Genomic DNA, 26,161 nt, shown 5'->3' on the forward strand with positions numbered 1-26,161 from the left:
ACACACACACACACACACACACACACACACACACACACACACACAAACACATTATTGAAAGGTTGATGTAATAATTAATTTCACTACATTGATCAATTATTCTGTGTATTGGTTTTATAATTTTTTGAAGTATAAGTGCTAGTATATATTCTAATGTTGTGTAACAAAACTCATTTGAGTTCTAAAATTAAATACTGATCGCAGTAATTGAGTAAGTATTCATTACATAAAAATAAACTGAAATGATAAATACATTTTAATTTACATATGTAAGGAAAATAAAAAAAAAATTATTTGTATAAACTATCTACGATGATATTACGATTAATTTATGTTCTTAACAATCATGACAACACATGCAAAAATGAAAATTTTGATAAATTCGCTAAAATACTTATCAACGTCTGTTTTTAATGTGTTGGGCTACTAAATTTAACTGTGACCTGGTGAACCACCTAACCAATTTTAATAAATATTCAAATTAATACGTACTTCTTTTGAAGGCAGCTGTCAGATTTGTGAGTACAAATGGGATTGACAATGAAAGAACGCAACGCGTCTGGCACGTTTATTGAATAGTAAATCGTCTAACTAAAAACATCCGTTTCAATAAACGGACTACTTATATAAAACAAAAATGATTCAAACATTATTAATACTTTGTTATGCAGTCAACTGTTAAATTTTAATTTAAGAAGTTGGTAAATATAGAACAGTTTTTTAAAAACGAATTGTATTATAAGTTAATTTATTTACTAATAGAACTTCCTTGAAATACGTCGTCCACTGCTCCGCAGTCATTAATACACTAACCTATCCCTCCCGCCATTGTTAAAATACTTTTTTGTTTTGCATTGTGTAGATCATATAATTTAAAATACTTTTGTGACAAAAATTGTATTTTGGCCAAAAAAATGTATACCTGTGCCTGGACTGGTTGACTTACGGCGCACAAATATATAATTTAGTTATTTTTTTGCAGTAGCCGTGTTTGTCAATATGTGTGCTGTTAGAGAACTTGATTTTTTCTTAAAAAATAAAAAAACTGTATAATACATAGAGGTACAAATATATTATATTCATTTATAACTAAACGTCGCCTTTTTAGTGTGTGATTACATAAAAAACAATACCTTTCCTAAAGGAGGTAAGGATTGATTTTTACAGGTTTAGGAAGGTTAAAAAAATGACAACTATTTCAGAGTATTGGCTACCAAATGAGTCACCAGGTGATTGTCATGCTAGTAATTGAATGAGCTGTTCCTTTTACACACAAACGACTACATATATATATATATATATATATATATATATATATATATATATAGAGTCGTATATATATTAGTCAAATATATTTATGTTTTGTCTTGGTGTATGGGTTGATGCCCGTAATTATTTACGTACAATACTTAATCAACATCATAAAAAATAAGGGTTTTGATTAGTTTCTGTAGCTCATAAAAATATGATGGTTAAAAACATTTTTATTATTGTTATCAAGTATTTCTAATAGAATTAAATATCAGGAATTTTTTGCTTTTTATTTTTAAAATAAATTTTCAGTTCTTTACTACAAAAACTTTCGCGATTGCCCTATAAGAAATAAAATATTCACATTATTGCACTTAACATTATTGGTGTAATAAAGACAATTGAAAGCTATAAAGTAATTTGTTCAATTCATGGTTTTCACAAATACAGTGTTCACAGGATATTGGCAAGAGTTGGTTGTACGCCACAAGTCCAATGAGATTTGAGGGTCTTTTTTCTGACACCTTCAAGACCGCAAACATTAATCTAATTTGTCTAAAATTCTACTCTACGAATTGTCATGGTGAAAAGTATCAAACTTATGAGATAAATTAGTGATAAAAACTACTTACCATATTACTTTATACTAAAAAAATGTGATGATAAAATTCCCTTTTAATTATTATCACTCCAAAAATGCATGGCTCATTGTATGAATAACATCAAAATGATTTCACAATCATTCGACATGCGAAATAAAAGCTCACGAAATCAGCAAACAAGATATTGCCAAGAAAGACACCAAAGATAAGGATAGTTGCATTAACAATTACTGACAAAGTTCATTAATTTGTGACTTGTTATTTATAACATATTAAATACCTGAAGCCGTAATAAGAAAGGGAGTCTGACAAGGATGTTCCATATCTCCGTTACTTTTTAATCTTTACATGGAACTAGCAGTTAATGATATTAAAGAACAATTTAGATTCGGAGTAACAGTACAAGGTGAAAAGATAAAGATGCTACGATTTGCTGATGATATAGTAATCCTAGCCGAGAGTAAAAAGGATTTAGAAGAAACAATGAACGGCATAGATGAAGTCCTACGCAAGAACTATCGCATGAAAATAAACAAGAACAAAACAAAAGTAATGAAATGTAGTAGAAATAACAAAGATGGACCACTGAATGTGAAAATAGGAAGAGAAAAGATTATGGAGGTAGAAGAATTTTGTTATTTGGGAAGTAGAATTACTAAAGATGGACGAAGCAGGAGCGATATAAAATGCCGAATAGCACAAGCTAAACGAGCCTTCAGTAAAAAAATATAATTTGTTTACATCAAAAATTAATTTAAATGTCAGGAAAAGATTTTTGAAAGTGTATGTTTGGAGTGTCGCTTTATATGGAAGTGAAACTTGGACAATCTGAGTATCTGAGAAGAAAAGATTAGAAGCTTTTGAAATGTGGTGCTATAGGAGAATGCTAAAAATCAGATGGGTGGATAAAGTGACAAATGAAGAGGTATTGCGGCAAATAGATGAAGAAAGAAGCATTTGGAAAAATATAGTTAAAAGAAGAGACAGACTTATAGGCCACATACTAAGGCATCCTGGAATAGTCGCTTTAATATTGGAAGAACAGGTAGAAGGAAAAAATTGTGTAGGCAGGCCACGTTTGGAATATGTAAAACAAATTGTTAGGGATGTAGGATGTAGAGGGTATACTGAAATGAAACGACTAGCACTAGATAGGGAATGTTGGAGAGCTGCATCAAACCAGTCAAATGACTGAAGACAAAAAAAAAAAAATACCTGAATTTAGAAAATTTTATCTGCAAGATGTCAGACGATTGATTACATTTTTTTCGTAGTAGCTTTTAGTAGATTTTCAGAGACATCAATATCACATCTAGTAATTTAAAAATATAAATTATTATTACTATCTGCTATTATTAATCTTTGTTTTCAATATCCTTCAGGTATGACATTGAGTGAATAAAAATCTCTTACAGAGCACTGGACATGACTATATCATGCACCTTTTTATTTTTATCTTATATTTTTATTTTATTTTTCATCAATATACAGGTCAGGTGCCTCCCTTGATTGTCTGAATGTGTAGACAATACTACGTTTTTCTTCTATTTTTGTAGCAGTAAACCTATGTCAATGAATAATGAATTTTTTTTTATATCTTAAAAAACTGTTAACAATAACATTAGGTGTTGTCAAAGTGACAAAAACAACTATGTCAGTGAAAAAATGATTAAAGTAAATTGAAAATGGTGTAAAGCATATTTTAGATGCTTTACAGTAATAAGAAAAACTGAAGTACAAAGCAACAAAATTAATTGTTTCCTTATGTGTGTTATATTATGTACACAACCTTGTTCAGTAAAGAAATAAAAGATGTTGAGAATTAAATGAATAAATCAAAGGTAACAGAAATGTTGAATCAAGATTAGGTAAAAGGAGTTCTGTTAACTTTTAGAATTCTCTATATGTCTTTCTATATGTCTGGAATTCTTTCGTCTTATGATGTGCAAGAATGGTGAAAATTATGACTGAAGGAAAGATTAAAGAAAGAAATGCAAAATACAGACTAAAATTTGGTGTGATCATGGAAGATATGAGAATGAAATTACACATTATACTACAATCCTTTCTTATCACCTTGTTTCTTAGATTATATAATTTTTTTAATTTTATTTAATTTTTTTCAGAAAAATTCATTCTTCACATGATACTTACCAAGTATTTTATCAGCATTGTGTCCGTAGATAAATGAGTTTACAGAAACCCATTTGTTGTTCATCAATTAAATTTTCAGGTATGACTAGCAATTAAGATTGACATGCAAATTTATATTCAGTACTGAAAAAGCTAATAATAATTATCTGAATGCATTAGTATTTCATTAATCTTTCTTAAACAAAAAAAATTCTTATAAGGCAATGAGGAATTAAATAGAATATGTATACTCATATATTAATCAATTTTAAAGTTTTACTTATTACTTAGCACTTTCATAATGATGACTTGATTCATTTCATTCAAACCTTTTGGTTTTAGATACTGAGATTTTCATTCATAATGTTGCTCTTCTTGCCTAGGATTACGTAATTCTTCAAAGAAAATTTAAATTTTGAGATAGAGATCTCTTTTAAAGAGTGTTGCTATGATAAAAGATGTACTTAAAAATAGTGCATATTTAAAAATTTAAACAGCATGTTAATACTGCTTTACGCTTTTGTATGTTTATTTCCTTTGATTTTGTTACTGCAGTACATATTACGTTATTTAAAAATACATTATTAGATTGAGTACTGTTTATAAATTCAGTTTATGGTTAGATTCATTGTCAGGGACCCTTTCCCAAATAACTCTTAAGTCTACTCTAATTAACACTCTTTTACTGACAGAGACTTTTTCTCAGTTGATTAACATTCTATTAAATTTTCTCTCCAATTATTTACAACTTAAAATCAAAGTTTCAAAAAAACTTTAAAGTCAAAATTTTTTATTAGGTGTATTACAACCGGCATTCCACAGATTAACACGTTAATTACTATGCCTGATTTTGCAATACACTCTATATTGTCAACTTTTTTCCAGGATTGTTTTGGTGTGATTTTGTGTTAGGTGAGTTTGTAATGGTTAGTTAGATGATTTACAAAAAAAAAAAATTCAAAAATTTACAAAAATAAATAATTTTGAAAAAATTCAAAATTTAATTAGTGGGAGTAATTTTTGACCAATCAAGTTGCCAAAAATATTTTTTAATACACATTTGATTTTAAGATTTACCACTGATCCGATCGATTGACATCTATACTTCATTGTTTCACCTGTTTCCCACATTTACTTCCCCTCCTCCTACTCTTTTGGAGTAGGGGTGGTTACTCCATGTCATGCGCTGGTTGCATGATGCAGTCATTATTACAACTGTTTCCCACCACAGCTATCGCCAAGCATTCTGTACAGCGGCCAGTGTTACACTTGGTCACACCGTCTCTATTTTGTTTCTAATTTTCCTTACTGGGTTTTGTGCTTGTTTAACAATGAATGATGACAACCTAGATGATAGTGAAATACAAAGGTTTTTAGAATTACCCATTTCTAGTGAATCTGACCGATGGAATGCGAGTGTGAGTGGTGATGGGTGGTACAGCAACATTGACAGCGATGCTGATGATACTGACAATCTTGATTTTGCTCCTAGTGATGAATCAATGTCAGCCAGTGATGGTGAAGGTATGTTTGCTGATAATATGGAGGTGAATGAAGAAGATATGTATGAAATTATGAATGCGAGTGAGAAGTTATGAATTATGAGTGTGTGGCTGAAAATAGAATTGTGAATGAAGATTTGAATTATAATGTGCATATGGATGATGTAGAAAGTAATGTTGTAGATATTAATTTAAGTGAAAGATACAAGAAGTTGAATAAATCCAAGAAGGCAAGAATGAAAATGGACAAATTTTTAAGGACAACCAAAAGAATTTTGGATTTAATGGTAACTCATCATTTAATTTTAATTTACCAAGGATTGCAAAACCAGTTGATTATTTTTATGCCTACCTTGATATTGACTTCAACTAATGGCTGATGAAACAAACAGAAATGCAGCCCAAGTAGTGGCAAAAATCAGATTAAACTGCAGTAGCAGACTTTGAAAATGGTGGGTAACAAATGCTGAAGACATGAAAAACTTTGTAGGTTTTATTTTGTATATGGGCTTAGTCCCAATGCCCAGGCTGAATGATTATTGGTCAAAAAACATCTTATACAGAAATTTGGTGGTGCCCTGAGTAATGAGCAGGAGTAGATTCAGTTGCTATTACAGTTCTGGCACTTAAATAACAATGAAAATATTGATCACGAATGCAGTTTGGCTAAGATTTTGCCACTTATTTCCCATCTCAACCAATGTTTTAAAATGAAGAAAACTCCTGGTGAGTATCTGGTTGTAGACAAGAGCATGATTCCCTTCAGAGGTAGTCTAATCTTCAAGCAATACCTCCCACAGAAAATATGTAAAAGATCTTCAAGATCTGTGATACCACAGGTTATACTTTGAAAGTAAAAGAGTACATGGGGAAGGGAACAGGCACTGATGAAGGTTGGATGTTACTGATGTCAATTGTAATGAATCTAATGGTTAACTATTTAGACACAGCCATGTTCTGCATATTGACAATTTTTACACATTTTTAGCTCTAGGTAACATGCTTTTGGCTCAAAATACATATCTTGGTAGAGTAACTAGCAACCATATGTGGCTGCTTCATAAAAAGACCATTCCTTCAGGTCAGTCTGTAAAAGCAGGAGAAATGAACTGTTTGAATACCCTAATGGGATAGTGTACACAAAATGGTTTGATAAGAGAAGTAAAGCTCATGTCTACTAAAAATCCTGTAGATTTTGTGGACACTGGGGAAAAAAAAGACAGGGTGATCCTACACTAAAACCTTTAGTAGTGAATGAATATAAAAAAGCCAAATTGGGAATTTATTTATCTGAGAAAATCTTCCTACAGTACTGCAGTCAGGAAATCAATGTGCTGGTACCACAAGGCAGCTGAGGAACTGCTCCTTGGAACAGTAATAGTGAATGCTTGGGTGGCATATAAGGAAGCTGAAGGAGCTACTGCTCATACTAGAAGAAAAAATGTTTATTCTATTATCACATTCAGGGAAAAAATAGTGTATTTACTGCTAGCCTTACAAGAGAAGTTATGGATCCCATGTGAGAAACTGGCCACCACTACCTTGATCTTGCTGAATCACCAAACTTTGTTGGCGAAGGAAAAAATAAAAGGTGAGCAGGAAAGACTGCAAAGTTTGTTATCAAAGAGCTGTAAGTACAGAAGGTCGTAAGTCAGCCAAAAACTTGAAAAAGTCACAACCTTCTGTGAAAAATGCCTTCAGTAGCCGTATCTTTGCAAAGACTGTTTTAAGAACATTCACAAGTAAACAATAGTAAATTTTACTGTCACTACAAGTAGATTTTTCTAAAGTTATTTAAGTAAATTTTTCTTTGTGTCACTACATTTCATTTGATATATTGTATTAACATAATTTTGAAAATCAAACTATAATCTTTGAAGTTAATTAATAAACAGTTCTTTAAATTCCAAGTTGTATTATTTCCTAATAAATTAGAAAAATTTTTTTTATATAAAAAATGCACAATTGTTTATTTAAAAAATTTTTGCATTTATTGCTTATATTTTTGTTACATGGTATGCCATGCAACAAAAATATAAGGAATAACAATTCATGAATGGCAGTTAACGTATTAAGGGTGACTACCCGATTAAATAAATAGAGTGATCATAAATTATTCAGAGCATTTTATATTTAATAAAAAAATTACAAAGTAATGAACTTACATGCATGTTTTATTGTCGAAAAGGGGGAATTTCAAACAATTTTGTTTATAACAATTATTAACTTCAAACAAGTTCCACAAAAGCACCTTTTGTTGCGCGTAAAATGCCTAAACGATTTCAATTTCACGCCAGGCATTACGACAAATATCTGGAGGTATTCTATTAATTACACCTTCATTTCTTTCTTTAAGTTCATTAATGTTGACAACCTTTGTTGCGCTGACTCTGTCATTGACAAATCCCCAAAGAATGAAATCGAGTGGCGTACCGTCAGGGGGTTGAGGTGACCAGGGATTGGTTCATCACGGGCAATCCAACGTTGAGAAAATTGTGAATGTAGGTAGTCCTTAACATGTCCCATTGTGGTGGTTCACCATCTTGGTGGAATAATCATTAGGTTTCCGATGTTCAGTTGGTACTGCAATCTCCTATAACATGTCTAGATAACTAGTGCTAGTAATTGTTGGCTCGACGAAGAAGAACGGTCCGATCACTTCATAAGTAGTCAACGCATACCAAACGTTAATTTTCGGGCTATCACATTGTGTTTGTCGAACGGCATGATTGTTCTCACTACTCCAAATCCAAAAATTAAGACGGTTAACGTGACCGGAAATATGGAAGATCTTCGTTCACTTTATCAAGAATGTCCACGGAAAAATTGTAACGGCGTGGTTTATCGTCGTCAACTTCAGTTGTATGCACCGATGAATTTTGTCTGCCTGAAGTTTTAGGGACGTGGGTAGAACGTTCACTATTGTCGATTGCGGTATTCCGAGTTCTAAACTCGCATGTCGATTCGATTTAGCCGGGCTTCTCAGAAAAGTTTCTCTTACTCGATGCAAATCGTCCTCGGAGACGAGAGGTCTGCCAGTACCTTTTATATGTTCTACACTTTCTGTATTATTAAACTGCCAATATCAAGTTTAACAGTCTTTATTAGGAGGCTCACAGCCGTATCCGTACTCTAAGCCAGTGGTTCCCTAACTTTTCTGAGTCGCGGTGCCCTTTTTCAATTAACATTTTTCCATAGCGTCCTACCTATTCGTAAGTAAGAGATAAAAATAAATAAAGCTCGTGTATCTTCATTAATTTTTTACTTTATTAACATTAAATTAATAATTATAAATATCTTGGTTCAATTAGTTGTGAAGCTTTTACAATATTTCGCGGCGATCTTGTGAAGAGGCCGCGGCGCTCAGTTTGGGAATCAATGCTCTAAGCGAAACGTCTGTGAACAGTAATAAAACATCGCTTTCATAAAACTATAGTACGTACATTGCTTTCTCCTGCACGGTAGCCATTGCGCAATTGACGATCCTCCTGTCGTCACATCGCGTCGGGGGGTGTTCATTCAAGGTCATCAATGAAGAGCAACTACAATAATTTTTGAAATAAACTATGTGCGCCACATTGGTTTGTTCATTTTTTATTAACCCCTAAATGTGCTGAATAATTTCTGTTCACCTTGTACTTCAACAACAGTAATGACTTATCTATAAAAAGATAGGGTGGCAGGTCTTCCAGTTAAATACTTTCTTCATTTTGATCAATTCATAATTATAATTTTTTTTTAACCTTCCGGACCTCTGTAGCAAATATAGGACTAACTGAATAAGAAGCTTTAGTTCTTTAGAAGTTAGTTCTACATGCCCGATATGCAGGAAATACTGTTCATTCAGATCCTGTTTGTACCTTCTATTCAACCTACAATCTGCTAGCATATTTACTTAGTTACTGAAGCACACAAAACAATTCTACTTCATTATCTTAATGATGCCTCAATGAATGTTTTTAATTTATTTTTTTTTTAATAATTTTTACCTTAAAATGTCAGCAAGAGCAAAATTTGTTATCCTCTAATATTTGTTACTGCAAAGAAATTAATGCTGTTTATTGAGATCCCAGGTCAGTCAAATTTAATAATTTCTCTGCTAAGTATATGATCATAGTTAAAATAATTTAATTAAAATAAATTATAAGATTTTCATATAATTTCATACAGTTTCAGTTACTTGGCTTTTAGATACATATCATTTGCTTATCTTTGCTTCATTTCTATAAAATGAGAGGAAGATAAACCAAAGAAAAGCGAGTCCACAAAAATTTGTTTGGAACATTTGTTAGTAAATGTATGTACTAAATATATATATGTATACTATTCCTTTTGAATACAGTGTTTAAAGATTGTCACATAATTTTTAATAGTAGACTCATCATATTCATATTGTTACTTCCACCAAAAGCTGGCTATTCTAAATGAAGACCTTGTTCAAATTTTAACTTCAGCCTTATTTTAACCCTTAAAATAAAATACCCATTCTTGGAGACTTGAGAAAAAGTTCTTATTGGTTTCTTGGCTCCCTGCAATGATTATACATATCTCAGAAACATGAAATTTCGTTAACGTGATTCACATCTTGGAATAAAACTTGAAATTTAGTATGAGATTTCACATAAAGTGCAAAGAATATAATATTAATACCAAAGTACCAACTCATACAAAGTGTTGTATTCATTACAGTGGTAAATTAAATCTAGCAGTAATACATTTATGGTTTATTAATTTAGATGTAAGCTGTACATCTACTAATAGAAAATTTTGTAAATAAAATTGTCTATACTGAGCTACATATTTTGTGATTTCTAAAAATATATTTTTGTTGGGTTTCTTCAACAGAAAGGTATTATCTTACTTCCACAGAAAATTTTCCAAAGTGTATACAAATTATAAGATTACAAATAAATTACAAATGCTTTTATGTCAAATTTAAAACTTATATTTTTTAAACATTAAAATTTTTAAAAGATTTTTTTGTTTTGTTTTTTGTTTCATATTGCAATTATAAACAAAATGAACAAGTACATTTGTTACCTAGTGCAAGTGAAGAATATCTAATTATTCAGCTTCTTAAAATAAACAACTGGTGTAGATGCTGGGTAGAATATGCCTAAAATTTCCTTCTTTGGCTTTAGTGGCTCTGCTGCTTTACCTTTCGCTGGTAATATTTCATATTCTTTGAGCAGGTAGCACAAAAAAAGCTTTATTGTTGTCAATACATGTCTCATACCTGTAACGGAAAAAATGTATAGGTATTCATTGTTAGCTGGTTTACCTTGGTAGCAGTTATATATTTCTATCACTATTTACAAATAGAAACAGTTACTATTATTCATGAATAAATTTATCTGTGCTATCTTTTATCATAAATATGTAAATACCCTTATCCAAATATATGATTTTTTTGTCTTCGAAACACCCTTTTTCCACCCCCTGGGCCAAAAGTTGTCGATATCAAAAAACTTTACTTACATAAGTTTTAGGCCCTTATCCAGAGAATAGTAAGAACTTTAAACGAATTCGATATTTTACTTAATAAGAAAGTTATAGCGATATTTTGTTTTTTCGAAAAAGTCACCCCATTTCCACCCCCATGGGCCGATTTTTGCCGTTAAAGAACTCGACCGAGATTTTGGGATATATTTTATGTATAAATTTGAAAGTGATTGGCGCAAACTTATGACACTCTGGACACTTGTCCAGAAGAAAGTGAAATATGTATATATTTATTTATAAATGTATAAATAAACTTTTGAGCTGATGGTGGTTTTGGGGTCTGGGGAATATGAAATGCGAAGATAAGTCAAAATTTTCCGGAAGTTGAATCATGGTACCCATTACAATAGGTACTTTCTCATGAAATCTAATTAAAAAAGGCTGCTAGTTGATTATGTCACAATAATTTTATGCTACTATTTACTGTTCACTTTTAATTCTGTTATATTTTCAGTAATGGTTTCTTTTCTTAAATGAAAGTTTAGGATTGAAGTGTGTTTATTTTTAGGAGTATTAGAGTTACATGGATCTAAATGCTTAAACAGTGACATCATGGAAGTGATTGATGTTTTCTTATTTGCTTAAGTAATTACTTATTTAAAAATGTTATTTCTTATGTGATTTTTATAATTCAATTTGGATTAGTCTATTCACAATATTAACAGCTTCATAAGAAATTTAACTTAATTTATTAAATATTTGTTAGAGAAGAGAAAAAGAAGTTGAATTATGTAAGCATTAAGCAACAGTTGTATTGTGAAGTGGTTTAGAATTATTTATTTGCATGCACTTAATAAAGAGTTATTACTTTGTAACATACTTTTTTAATATCACATTTATAACCTGTTGGTCTCCAGCCTTTGTTTCTCCTTTTTGAGATGGGCACATTGTCTCTTACTGAATCTTATTATGCCAGCAGGTAGGCAGGCCACCTTAAAGCTATTACTTGCTGATAGTGAAGAAGACTTTACAATGTTAGTACATCATGTAGTCTCAAGACTTGCAGAATTGTGGAGAACAATTTACAAGCCCAAATTTTGTATGGAGAGAGTAATGGACGATTCACTCAGAATTAGGTTTATCTGTACTTCTAAAAAATTATATTTTTGCTAATTCTTGTGTATCTTCCAAACATTATTTAATGGTTTATGTAGATTTTTGTGCACCATATTTATGTAGCCTCCACTATTTTTACTTCCTTGTACAAAATAAAGGAAGTATTGTGATTGTGAAAAATCTCGGGTTCCAGATTTCAATGGAAGTATCCCGAAAGTTTCTGACCATCCCTGAATCCATTTTGACTAGTTTTTGCATGATGTTTGTACGTATATATGTATCCTCACATAACTCAAAAATGATTAGCCATAGAGTGTTGAAATTTTGGATTTAGGACTGTTGTAACATCTAGTCATGCACTTCCCCTTTTGTTGCAATCGACTGGACCAAAAGTGTCCAAAAAAGCCCAAAATCCAAAAAATGTGGATGTTGGACTTTTTCTTAACTGCATAATAAGCCCTCATTGAGAGCTTTTCAACGATATTTCATAAATGTTACTTATTTTCATTGGTTTCAGAGTTATAGCCAAATAATATTTTAATTAATGAAATATTTTGATGTTACAAGGGGAAGGCACATCGATTCAAATCTGACTACATTGCTGGTTCTGAAATACATTGGAGTATCATATCTTGGTTTTGGCCTTCCTTTTTATACATTAAAATCATACCATTAATCTTTACAACCGAATCATCTGTATTTATTTTTATCATACAGGTTTCTTTGAAAATTACCAATGTTTTCGTTGATGCATTAATTTTAATTTTGTTTAGAATTGGAAAAACAACTTTAAAGTACTAAAATATGTGGTTGTATTGTAGCTTCTAATCTTGTTAAACTGTACAACTAAAATGCTTTGATTTATTAAAATATGATAAGAATTGAAAAAAATATTGCTGTCTAGTTATCTATTAATCAAACACATTAATCAGACAATGGTCTCAACAGAAATATGAATGAACTCAGTTAATTTCTTATATAACTGAATGATTGTCAGCTGAAAGATTACCATTACTATCATATCATTGAGTGGTGGGGGGTAAGCATTCAAGCCTGTTTATTTTCTTTAAGGCCCTGTTCAAATGCAGTTAATTCCTAACCCCCATCCAATTTTATAGTTGTATTTGAAAAATGCCTCATGTAATGTGAAAGAAAATGAAATGCCAACACAGTCTGCAGTGTAAATTGAAATAATTACTTCACTTACACTCAAACATATCATCCACATTCATCCTCTGAAGTAATACCTGTTGGTAATTCCCGGAGGCTAAACAGGAAAAAGGAAGTGTGTAGTTGATGGAGTTAATAAATAAATATATTAACCTAATATAAATTCTTACCTAAGCAACTTCGATTCCCTTGACCAAATGGCATAAATGTAAATTTATGCCTTTTCTCTTTGTTTTCCTCAGAAAAGTTTTCTGGATTAAAATTGTCTGGATCTGGGTAGTATTCAGGATCATGATGAATTGCGTATGCTGGAATTATAATTGCAGTTCCTCGTTCAATATCTGTTGATCCTAGAGTTATTTTCTCTGTACAAACTCTTCCCAGGAAAGATATAGTTGAAATATATCTTCCTACTTCTGTAATCACATTTATTTTTCAAATATTATTAATATCTGACAAAAACTGGTAATATATTTATGTAAGTTGTTTAAAAGGCATATGTTTAATGAATTTTAGGGATTTACTACATTCACTTTGTTTTGGAGACCTTAATAAGTCCAACATTGTCGATTTAGAAGGGGTAAATTAAAAATATAAATAGCCATATTTGATAAAACAATGTACAACATATAAATGGAACTGTTATCCTGAATAATTATTATCTTCATGGTGCAAAAAGCTTTCTTAACCATCTATTTAAATAAATTCAAAAGTTGTTCACAAAAAAAAAAATTAGTTACAATTTAGACTCTTAAGTTTAACTTCAGAATCAAACTTGGAGTTTTTTTTAATTGTTTTAAGCTATTTTTTGTTTTTGGGTGAGTTTGTTTGCAATAATACAGCAAAGTTTTTGATTTACATGTACTTGTATTTTTATTTTTATAAACATTAATTTGTAGCGTTTCATAATGATTTAATGTAATTATTATTATTCTATTACGATAATTTTTCATTAAATTGGTCAGTTTTTAATTGCTAATTCTTCAATATTTACTAATGACATTTATTTAATAATCAAAATAACATATAATAATATAAATATAAATAAATTAATATATACCGGGAGATTCAGGAGAAAAGGGAAATAATATGGGAGCTGGTTCTAGAGCTTGATATTAGTAAAAAAGTTCAATACAAACATATGCCTGAAAACACCCTGTTATTGAGTTAGTTACGGGTAGCAAAAAATATTGCCTGGATTTCAGTTCCCCCAGTTAAATGAAGTAATGCTGAATTTTTTAAGGTGTTATATAACAGGAAAACTTAATGATTTCTTTTCTTTTACCTGAGAAATCAAATAAAACAGGTCTCAGAACTATATCTCTTGTAATTATTATGATATCCAATGTAAAACAAATAAATGGGGTGATGAAAAACATGTTTCTTTAGGTTTGAAATACAGTAACTTTGTTAAATGATTAATAAATATGTAAATTTTATTATCAGAACTTGTACAGAATTTAATTCTGAGAATTCTCACTCCATTAAAAGTAAAAAAAAAAAAACAATTTTTATTATTATAAATGTAACGTACTAGAAAATTGTTATGAATTTGTAAAAATTAAAAACAGCTGTTTTTAGCACAAGTAGTGCCAAACCATAAAGTATTTTGTAGAATTTTGAATAAAAAAGTAAAAGCAACTTCTGTATAATATTTAATGACAAGAATTGTGAATTTCATGGTTTGAAATCAAAATTTGAAGATAATTTTTTTGAATTTTCAATACTATATTGTAGCTGTTTTAATTTAAAATTTTTTTGTTTTCTTTTTTCCCCTCCCCTGAGCCGGACCCACAGCTAAGTATAACTCAGCCCAGGGGAGTGTCCTTTAACTTAACGGGCCTTCCCGCCCACCAGCTGTACGTCCAGCAAGGCAGGTTGGGTCTTTTTTATTGTGCTAGCCTCTAACCCTCTTTCAGGGAAGAGGAGTTATTAGATACCCTGGGCTATGGAAATATGTTCCAGCTGGAACACACTCAGCGAATATTAATGATGGGAGAGGAAGGGTGGGACTGCAGTAGATAGATATGCTAGGAAGGTAACAGACAACCTCTGTCTATGGGAGGATTTCAGGCAGAGAAGAAGATGTCGGGGGTGCTGAACTGGACAGGTCTGCGGTTGAGTGCTTGGAGGGCAACTGCGAGTGTGCGGGGGTCTCCTTGGTGTGTTGAGGCCATACACACTCCGTTCCTGGTGCCTGAGCATGTTGCCCTTATCACTGAAATAACGACTGATGGCTGTTATGGGTAAGTATGAGTTTAGTTGAGTGCATATTTTGCTAGGTGTGTGCATGGGAGTGCATGTGTGGTGGATGGACATTCTTTTGAGAGTGCCCTTCATGCTTGGTGTTTCTCTCCACTTGAGTTCTTGCGATGTCTGAGTCTGTGAGTTAGCAGGGTCTGTACCCATGTGTGTGGGCAGGTGGTGTGTGTATTTGCAGAGGTCTCATGTGCCATGGGAGTGTTTATGGTTGGTTGGAACTGTGTTTGATATTCTTTTGTGATGTGCTATTTTTGTGATGCGCGTGATGATGTGGCTTTGATGTTTCCTTGTAGTAACCAATTTTGTGTGTGGAGGCGTTAATCTCCCCGCCCTACTAGCTGTTCTAGGAAGGGAGGGTTGCCAGGGGTGGAGGTTTGGTCGGTAGTGCGCAGGTATACATATGCACTTAATAACATTCTGCGGAACCTGTAACCAAGCCCGACACTGCTTATGCGCCCGTAAATGGGGTTCCTCCATCTCTAAAAAAAAAGCCTCTGCAACTTCTATTCCCACACCAAAGGCCAGGTCTTGGTCTTGTCTGTGTCTTATGCCTCAAATGACAGGGTCCCCAAGAGGATTCCCCACCGGGACTCTGGCCATAACTTCATCTAGTGGTTGATGGGTTCTGAAGATCTTCATCACAACAGGAAACTGTCATAGCGGTATACGTCATGTACAGAGTCCCCAACTGATCATCGGAGCTGTACCAAGGCGTACCAGTCCTCACATTTGAGACTGTCCAATGCCCCCCCCCTCGCTAGAAGCCCCTTCTCTGCTTCTCATCATCCTTAGCTCAACGCACCATCCGTGAAAAAATAATGAACGCATCCCAACGAGCGGTAGAAGCAATTATGTGAATCAGTAAGGATGCAGGCGTCAAGCTGGGAATCCCTGCACGAACCCTATGTTCCTCCCAGTCAGGGCATTGAAACAAGGTCTGTTTAACAGTGTCGTGTTCTGTACAGAATGTACAGTTCGGATTGTCATGCCTCCCAATATGGTTTAGATAGGTTTCCATGGACTGTGAACATTTGTGTAATGTGGTAGTCGAGATCACCAAACTTTCTTAAACACCACAGTCGCAGGTCCGGTGTAAGGATCCTCATCCAGGGTACCGTCTCCCCAGCCAGCCACCTATGTTGCCAGACATTATAGATCATATATTTATATCGGCTGAACCAAGTCAGCCGATATTCCAGCATACCTGTCCGTCCTCTCCTTAACCAGTAGATCAATTGATGGAACAACAGATATCACGCAGGTAACATCATATGATGTGGTCCTATATGCTGCAATGATTCCCAGCAGCGATCGTCTGCGCAGTCTCGGAAGTCTACCTAAGTCTTATTCTGTAATGTTGAGCCCCAAACCGGAGCAGCATACAAAATGATGGATGTAATGGTAGACATGATGACCCTCCGTTTCGACGTTCGAGATGTCATCTGGCTCGAGAGGAGTCGTTTTAGGGTAGCAAGTGTGTTCTCTGCCCGCTCGCAGACCGTGATGCTGTTTGTGGTCTCTGAATCTACACGACCGATCAATAGTCGTTCACCCCGAGATATCAGACAGTGGCTTTGGACGGGATCAGATATTCTCCGATACGTAGGTCTATCTGGCCCACCTTCCTCCAACCGGCTAGAACGATGTATTCACCCTTTTATGGTGGTAAACATAGTCCGTGAACTGTCAACCATCTCTCTATACTAGTAAGGGCCTTCTTGTCCCGGTCCTGGAGGTCCTACTCGGTCTTACCACCAACGAGGATAGCCAAGTCATCAGCATAAGCAATCACCTCCGACTGCTTCGGAAGGTGAAGACTGAGAATTCCATCGAACACTACGTCCCAGAGGAGGGGGCAAGTACAGAGTCCTGCGGTATCCCCTGACATCCGAAAGCATAGGTTTCCTTGCTGTGTATCAACAGAGACCCATCTCTCTAGAAAATAATCCCAAATCTGTTGTAATAAATAGGAAATTGGAACTGACTCCTTTCCGTCGCAGAGCGTCAGGAATGGCGTCGCATGGGATGGAGCCAAAAGCACTGCAGACATCTACTTAAATTAGCATTGGCAGTCGTCTCATTCTCCAAGTGCCCCTCCTCATGCCGTTCGCCCAAGATGTGACCTTTAGGAGGGTTTGAATGGTCGACCGCCTCTTCCAAAAACCGAACTGGTTCCTATGTAGTCCGGAGCCAGCGTTAATTTCATCAAAAGCCGCATGGCCAGCATGCGCTCATTGGACTTACCCATGTTGTTTAGAAGGTATGGTGACCGGTAGATATTAATTCGGCCACCAACAATCGGCTTCGGAAGGAAAACCAGTCTGGCATCTTTCCAGCAAGCCGGAAAAATTCCTTCTTGTAGCCCTTGATTGGCAACGTCAACCATATCTCACGCAGGTTTAGTAGGAGACCATTAAGTATTGCAGCTGGTATTCCGTCAGGGCCAGGACTGCAGGTGTTGTGCAGTCGACCATGGTTAAAGTCAACTCAGGCAACATGTACCATCGTTGCTCGAAGTTGGTGGGACCTTACAACTCTCGTTCGTTGCATGGGAACCGCCTTTCCTGCTCTATTCTAGCATGTTCTTCCTTCAAAATTGGTAAACATCTACCAAAAGTTTCATGACCAGTCGATATGCCTGGTTCCAAGGTTCTTCGTCTAAATCTGAATAGTTCTTGCCATTTCCTCCTCTTTGCATTCTTGATTGTCAGTTTAATTATTAAACTGACTTTAGTGTATTTTGTATTAGAAATCAAGGCAAAGGTGATCAAAGGACTAAAAAAAGTTTTTCATTTGGGGAAAAACAACAATAAATTATTAAAACTATAATCAATTATCATCAAATGTCTGTTGATAATTTGACTGTGGTCAGAGAAAACTGCTGGTTTTAAACAGTGAAAGTGCTATCAACAGGTAAGTGTCTTCACAAATATTTGGAAAGTTGATGATTTATATTACGTAATATAAACAGGGCAGCAGTTTCAATATGTTCAGCAAGTTATTTATGTCTATATAATTCATTTTATTAATGATATTGTTATCTAACAAATATATTATTAATCAATTATACTTCAAAGTATTCATTCTAAGAACTAATCAATAATTGTACTCTTGCCTTTCATCTTTAGGATTCAAACCCGGGACCTTCAGGTGAAAGCCGAGATGTTTTCATTCCATGGACTTATCAAATCTACCTAAAAGAAGGAACTGAAGATGTAGTAAAATTCCGAAACTAATTCTTCCATAAAAACAGGAAAATATTTTGTTATTTAAATATTTGACTCGTCATTTTTATGACTAAATTCATTTTGTTTATTAATTGTAGACTGCAATGAAATATTAATAACATTTCCATAACAGTGACACAATGAATCAATTTATTTATAATTTAAAACAATTTGCTGAAAGAAAATGAAACTTAATTCATGTACAAATAGTTAAATAAAATATAGAGCAACATAACTAACTAAATGATATTAGTTAATTCCATTAAAATTTTTACAGAATTAAGAATAACATTTTTTCATAAATTTTGACAATGAATAGAACACTTGAAGTGTTGGGTTCATTATCAAATTTTATGAAAAAAAGATTTATTCTTAATTTTGTAAAGATTTTAATGAGGCATATTAGTTTGTAAAATAATTGAATGAGTGAATGAATAAACCTTTATTTCCCTTGTATAAAATATGACTCAAGAAAGGATTACAATGTATAATTAGGAAACATTATACCTGAAAAAATAACCTGTGCGCAGGTATGAACTACTTTATAAAATATTTCTAAAAAGTGAATATAAAAATTAAAACTATTTTTTAAAATAAATAGTAATTAGTAACTAAAATTTCCTACATAAATAAATAAAGTTCAAAAACTTAATTGTTAAAGATGAAAATCAGTAAAATTTAAACTTATCTTTGAAAAATTACAAAAAAATTGAATGTAATACTAATATAACAAATGAACACCTGCACCCTTGCATTAAAATTCAACATTGTAAATTTAGTAATGTCAAGAAAATATAAGAATATGAAGATGATTTAAATAATTTTTATATTGCTGTGCACTTTTATGCTTAGAATACTGTATAAATTGAAGAAAATGAATATTGTTAACACTGTTTTGTAATAATGTAAAATAATACAAAATAATGCTAAATAATCTTAGTATTAATATTATGACTGTAATTATAATTATAAATTTACTCGTAATAAGTCTGCCTTCTTTAGTTCGGATTAGCTTCATTATAGGATATTATATAAAAAACAAAATATTATTAAGATTGGATTAGAAAATTAACTAATTATGTTTCATTTAGATAGGGTGGCAGAAACATGTTTAGAATAGTGATTCATAGGAATTATTTATTATTATCCACTCATCTATTTCTTTAAGGAGTTTTTTTTCACTCTGCTATTCATAAATTTAGCAGGAATAAGATTTATTAGTTTAGCACAAATGTACATGAAGTATCTTCTGCATTCTAATAGTCATTTCAGAGTATTATAAAGATGATACTAGGTGGCCTCAGATTATATGATGAATCACTGGTATTAAAGAGGTTTATATTTCTGTTAGTATATAAAACAATGATTTTGATGAAGAGCTGTTTCATTGTTAACACATTTCATTGCTGGAGTAGGTCAGCTGTAGGGTAAAGTCTGGGCCTATTTAAGGCTTCTTTTATTAAGTGTTTCTGAAGCACAAATGCTTTATTAAAGACACATTTCTTTTCCCACCTAATGAACATATTCCATACTGCAATATGATTGGGCATATGCAAAATATACAAGTCTAGCGATACTGTTATTTTTAATTTTACTAATTTGGTGAAATTTAAGGATTTAGTGTTTAATTCTTTTGCACATATTGTTAATGTGAGCGTTTCATTTAAGGTGAGAGTCTATCCACATATCAAGATATTTTATTTTATTTACTCTTTTTAGTTTGTGGTACAAACACGCATTAAAATTTAGTCTTTTACAGTTTGTTGAATGCATGGTTAAATTATTTACGTTAGGAGGCTGACTACCGTGATTTGTAGAAAACGTCATAAACACGCTTTTTTAATATTTAAGGTTAGTAGATAGATTTCGTCAAAACAAGCTTTGACACCCGTAAGATTTTCTTCAGCTGATCTTATTACCTCATCACATGAGGAGCTTGTGAAAATCAATGTCACTGAGTGTCATCAGCAAAAGATATTTATATTACAGATTTTTAGTTTTAGTTAGTTATTTATGACAATAAGAAAAATATAGGGGATAAGATTGATCCCTGTGGTAGACCATATTCAGTCAAGTGCTTTATTATTTTTGTTGATTGTAAGTATTTGCAATCTGTTTTTTAGGTAACTTGAATAATTTATGAGGTAAGTCACATATCCCATAGTAATTTTTGAAGCAGTTTTGATTGCGACACAGTGCCAAAGGCTTTCATCAGATCTAAAAAAACTATTATAGTTTTTTTATTACGCTTAAAGTTATTTAATATGGAGTCAATAAAGTAATTTATCGCATCGTGGATGCTTTTCTTTGGTTGAAATCCACATTGATTTGCATGAATTATGTTAAGTTTACTTAAATATTTTGTCATTTGTGATTTTACAATTTTTTCTATAACTTTAGATAAACCGTTTAATAAGTTTATTGGAAGGTAATTTGTGGGAATAAAACGATCTATTGACTTGAAGACTGGGATAATATTAGTAATTTTAAATTTATTTGGAAAACATCCTACGGCAAAACATTTATTTAATAATTCTTTAGTAGCTTAGCTGTATATGGAGAGATTTTTTTTAACTGTGTTTTTAAAACCATCAATATCAGGAGCTGAATTATTTTTGAGAAGAGTAATTATATTGATAATTTCGTTTTCAATTGTTGGAAACAGAAAAAAACGATGTAAAAAATTAAAATAAACATCTAAAAAAATATAAAAATTCAATATGTCACCCTCAGCCCGCGCAAAAGGTAGCGGGAAATATAAATTACGCATATCATTGGAAAGGGGTAGTTATGGTCCGCACACAGGTACTCTAATATCCGGTGCCGAGCAAGCGAGACTGTTTCGGGAGCGTCGCAAAACTGGCACGGCGCACTCAGTGAACGACGCCGACGCGAGCACCTCTACTGCTGCTTATTCTGTCTTATGTCTCTTGCTTCTCATAACACAGACCTATGCTGAACAAAACTGTCGCCGAATATTAGTCGAAATAAATATCACGTACTGTTTAGTGTCTATTTTATGTTAAAATTAAATTTATTACCCAGTCAATGTCTCGTTTTTATTTCAGTCCAATACACTAAAAGTGATTTGCTGATATACAGAACCACCAATTTATCACTAGAGTTGGCCAAATGAAGGAACTAAAATTTTCCATCGGAGACTTTCAGTTATGTTCAAAAAAATTTGATGGTGGGTCTCCCATTTAACTCAACAGATAAGTTAGTCGGTCTATAGCTTGGAGGAACTTTATTCAAGGTCTCTAACGTTTCACGTTAAACCAACAGCCGTGCGTCCCGACACAGCTCCACCCGTTATTTTTTTAATTTTTGATAGTTTGTTTGTATAGTCCCACTTCGTTATACAGTTTCGTCTAGGTTGTAAAATTTTACTAATAATTATAATAATTGTAATTTTATATAATAGTCGTGTTTACATTTTTCAATTCGTTCGTCTAAAAGATTTCTGTATGTTTTATATTTAAATTTTAAATGGGTATTGAAAGGTTGTTTGAGGAGAGTTTTGTACAGTTTATCACGATTTCTTATAGAACTGTTAAGGAAGTCCGGGCTGTATGGTGGGTGATCAAACACTTCCCAACGAAAACGCTGTAGGAGCTTCTTTGTTACAGCTTCAGTGCGGCCGAGCATTGTCGTGGAGAAAGACAATGCCTGATGACAACATTCCTCTCCGCTTATTCCGAATTGCCCTTCGTAGACATTGAAGAGTCACGCAGTATGAGGCTGCAGTGATGATCGTGCCACGTTCTATGAATTCCACCAAGAGAACTCCATTCCGGTCCCAGAACACGGTAGCCATACACTTTCTGTTCGAGAAGGTTCGCTTGAACTTCTTTGGTTAACTGGGAGAATGAGAATGCATCCACTGTTTGGATTGTTCTTTTGTTTCTTCAGACATTACTTATTCGTCGATGAATTTCAGCTGCATTACACCCCTCAGCCTGAAGAAATCGAATTACCGCACGCACTTCACACTTGGCGGGAGATGCTATTGTTGTAGACATGTTTACATGCTAGCTGCGTGTTCAGAACTAAAGAAGTGACGCGGCGTGATTGAAGGCCATACTTGAGACGCTGCGCAACACATATGCGCAAAGGTTCATCCGATTTTTGCGCGGGTTTTTATTTCGCGACCGATCGGACCTTGAAAAAAATAACCCTCGTATCATAAATTTCATAGGCAATTTCATTATCAAAATTGTTTATAAGAATCATAACAATAAAAGAAAAAAGAAAGAAAGCAAAATAAAATAATCTAATATATGAAATCAAGTAATAACTTGCACAGATGCCTGCATCATATTCATGAAGCACCTATTGTTATAATAGTAAAATTGAAAATATTATATTAATAATAACAAATATTAAAACTGTTACACCATCACTACTGTCACTACAAGTTACACTTTATAATTTTAAATAATTGTGATAAGGCATTAGCTAACCTAGGGGTTTAGATAAGGAGTACATGAAGTTATTACGGAAAACACCCAGTCCAAACAATTATGACTAATAACACTAAAAATACTGTACATACAATCCAATGCTTACATTAACCAACAAAAACCTGCAGATATTTTTTTTTTAACTATTCTTCTCACAGGAGCTGATACTGACTGCCTAATTAAGATCTTCTCTTCTCACCACCATACAAATGCCAGTTTATTCTACACCTTGAGATCCCTCACTGTTCCTAAAACAGTTTTATAATAAGGAGATAGATATTGATTAATATAAATATAATCCTTCAGTTCTGAGCTGATTTCTAATTAAGATATTTTTGTCTTGCACCCATACAATTGCCAGTTTATTCTACACCTTGACATCCCTCACTGCTCCTAAAACACTTTTGTAATAAGGAGATAGATGTTCGTTAATATAAACATTATCCTTCAGTTCTGGGCTGATTTCTGTTGTTTTTAATCAGTTTTCTTCTTTGCAGCCAAGGTCCATATGTATTTTAACTCTTCTAGAGACAAAGTTGATGATAACAGAACTCGAATTCTTAGGATTTGGCTTCTGTGTATAGCAGACAATTCTTCATGTTTCAACTCTATTTGAATGGCATGAGCAACATATCCCAAAATGTTGTGTAAGTCCTTGCCCTTAGTTTATGGAATGCAGGATATTTTGATGTTATTTATTCTCGTTTGTTGCTGTAGGCAATGTAATTCATGTTGAAATAGTGACAAGTCTTGGGTTAATTTTATATTCTTTTCTTTCAACTCATTTCATTTTTTAGCAACTTTATTATTTTCAATGGATAATTTATTACTTGCAGTTTTGTTTCTTCAGTGGTTTTGTTTATTACTTCAATTTGGGCAGAGAAATCTTTGAGTTTTCTATTAAATAAAGAAGTAAGTTCTTCAAGCAAATTGGAAAGTGAAATCAAACTTTTATTAAAACCTGAATGCAGATTACTGAATTGACCTTCAGGTAAAATAACACACCTATCACATGTACACACTGATTTAGTTTTGATATTTTTCCTATTGAATTTTTCTGTAGTTTCAAGCCTGGTACATGAAGCATAGAAGGAATTCTTGCATTCACTACACTTAATCGCTTCATTTTTGTTGAGAAATACCACTTTACATGTAACACACGATATATTTAGCTGGTAAAGATATCAATGATAATTACAAAATAAATAATAGTAATTTTTTTGTAATGTAGCTATTTGTAGTTAGGGACACACAGTACTAACAGAACATAAAAGTGAAGGCATGCACTAGAACGAGCAAACAAAACACATGATCGTATCCATCAACTGCTTATCAGTGTCTGAATTAAACTGTAATGGTTAAAAATAAAAATAAGAATGATAACATATAAGAATTAATAGATTGTATGTAAAATTATATCTTCTGTTACTTTATGAGATCTACAAAATGAGTGAATATTATGTATGGTTTTTAAGGAAATGTAGTCTTAACAGGATGTAAACTTAGCTCATGAAATCACCTGATATAACCATGTCCATGTACTCCATCTTACTGACTGTATCAACTGTGGTATCTTTTGTGTTCAGTATTTCATCTCTAAGTTTATGTTGTACATCTGAGAATAGTGCCAACTGATATAAAACAAAGTCTAATAGCATAGCTGTTGCTTCATATCCATCAATATAATAAGTTGCCATATATCCTGTGATCTCACTTACTTTGAAATCTGAAAATCAAATTAGTTTTACTGTCTTTACAATATTGATATTTAAATGGTAGCTAATTTAATAAATTCTAGATTAAAGATTTGAATTTATTCATCAGATTTTCCAATCCAGTGATTTTATTACTACAAAATTTAAGAAGCTACAAACAGGTGTGCTGCTATTAACTGGAACTTAAATCTGGAATTTTTTTCTAAAAGAGGAAAATATTTGTTGTGGTTGCATTTTTCTTTAGTTGTGTCAGTTATAATAATTTTATTTTTACATCAAAAACTATAAATATTCAAAAATAAAGTTTAAAAATTAGGAGATTAAAAGTTAAGAGTTGAGGTTTTACTTAAAATAATTTTTCAGGTTTTTTTGTCACCGATCAGGCGATTGTAAAAGCTTTTAAAACTTATTTTATCTTACTGATTAAGAGTTACACTGTAATATTAAACATCTTTTGAATGAGCTCTTTTATTTAAATGTTCAGTTTATATTTCTACGTGTAATAATATACAATCTTACCAAACATTATTTTTTTTAATATTAATTTGAAAGATATATTCTACATAATGTAGTATTAGTGGATACACAAATTCAACCTAAGTTTGTTTAGATGCTATTATTATTTTGTTATTTAAATTACCTTTTCCAGCACCACCTTTGTATTTTTCACTTTTACTCATCATAGTGTGAAGAAATGAATTTTTGTCAGAATTCTTCATGGCTTGTTCTGTTACATGTTCCAAGCAATTGATTAAATCTTTTGAGATTAACCTATAAAACCAAACAATTTAAAATTAGTTAAAATTTTAAATTAAAAATGAGTAACAATTTCACAATTTCAGTTACTTTTTACAAATTTGAATACTAGATTGTGGGTACTGGTGTTCATTGGTAGTTGGGTTTCAATTAACCATACATCACAGATTTGGTTGACCTGAGACTGTGCAAGACTACACTTCATTTACATTCATACATATCATCCTCATTCATCCTCTGAAGTAATACCTTACGGGGGTTCCGGAGGCTAAACAGGAAATGAAAGAAAGAAAGACAATTTACAAGTTCCTGAATGTTAAACTATTTTTATCATTTAAGTACTGCATATATTTCATTAGGTATGAATAAATTCATTTACTTTTTTCACGTATTTGTATATATATTTAAAAGGTTAATTAAAAATCAACTTTTCCGTATGATTAAAGTGATTAAAAACAAATTTATTTTGTAATGTAAGATTTTCCTGGTGTTTTGTGACTGTCTAGCAAGAGTTTTAGGTAA

At 32.5% G+C, this 26,161-nt stretch overlaps 2 protein-coding genes and 1 long non-coding RNA gene across 4 annotated transcripts in view; 1 reads left to right on the top strand and 2 right to left on the bottom strand.

Moving 5' to 3' along the window:
• The window catches only part of LOC142320567 (cytochrome P450 6k1-like), a 36,139-nt gene extending 35,337 nt beyond the window's left edge, over positions 1 to 802 (bottom strand). Inside the window, exon 1 of one of the 2 annotated variants that reach the window (XM_075358498.1) lies at positions 493 to 802. The gene's annotated coding sequence lies outside the window, so the exon portion shown is untranslated. The remainder of the gene's footprint in view (positions 1 to 492) is intronic. The other variant, XM_075358497.1, reaches the window with a different exon arrangement.
• On the top strand, positions 76 to 18,920 carry LOC142320569 (uncharacterized). Its single transcript, XR_012755435.1, has 3 exons — positions 76 to 211; positions 3,980 to 4,086; positions 18,607 to 18,920. It is a non-coding gene; the product is annotated as an uncharacterized LOC142320569 (long non-coding RNA).
• The window catches only part of LOC142320568 (cytochrome P450 9e2-like), a 35,758-nt gene continuing 20,086 nt past the window's right edge, over positions 10,490 to 26,161 (bottom strand). Inside the window, exons 5-8 of the mRNA XM_075358499.1 lie at positions 25,524 to 25,654; positions 24,688 to 24,894; positions 13,387 to 13,632; positions 10,490 to 10,724 (exon numbers count right to left, since the gene is read on the bottom strand). Coding sequence (XP_075214614.1) covers positions 10,549 to 10,724; positions 13,387 to 13,632; positions 24,688 to 24,894; positions 25,524 to 25,654 — 760 coding nt within the window. The 3' untranslated portion in view covers positions 10,490 to 10,548. The remainder of the gene's footprint in view (positions 10,725 to 13,386; positions 13,633 to 24,687; positions 24,895 to 25,523; positions 25,655 to 26,161) is intronic.

The sequence above is a fragment of the Lycorma delicatula genome, chromosome 2, assembly GCF_047948215.1.
Source record: "Lycorma delicatula isolate Av1 chromosome 2, ASM4794821v1, whole genome shotgun sequence".
Classification (NCBI taxonomy): Eukaryota; Metazoa; Arthropoda; class Insecta; order Hemiptera; family Fulgoridae; genus Lycorma; species Lycorma delicatula.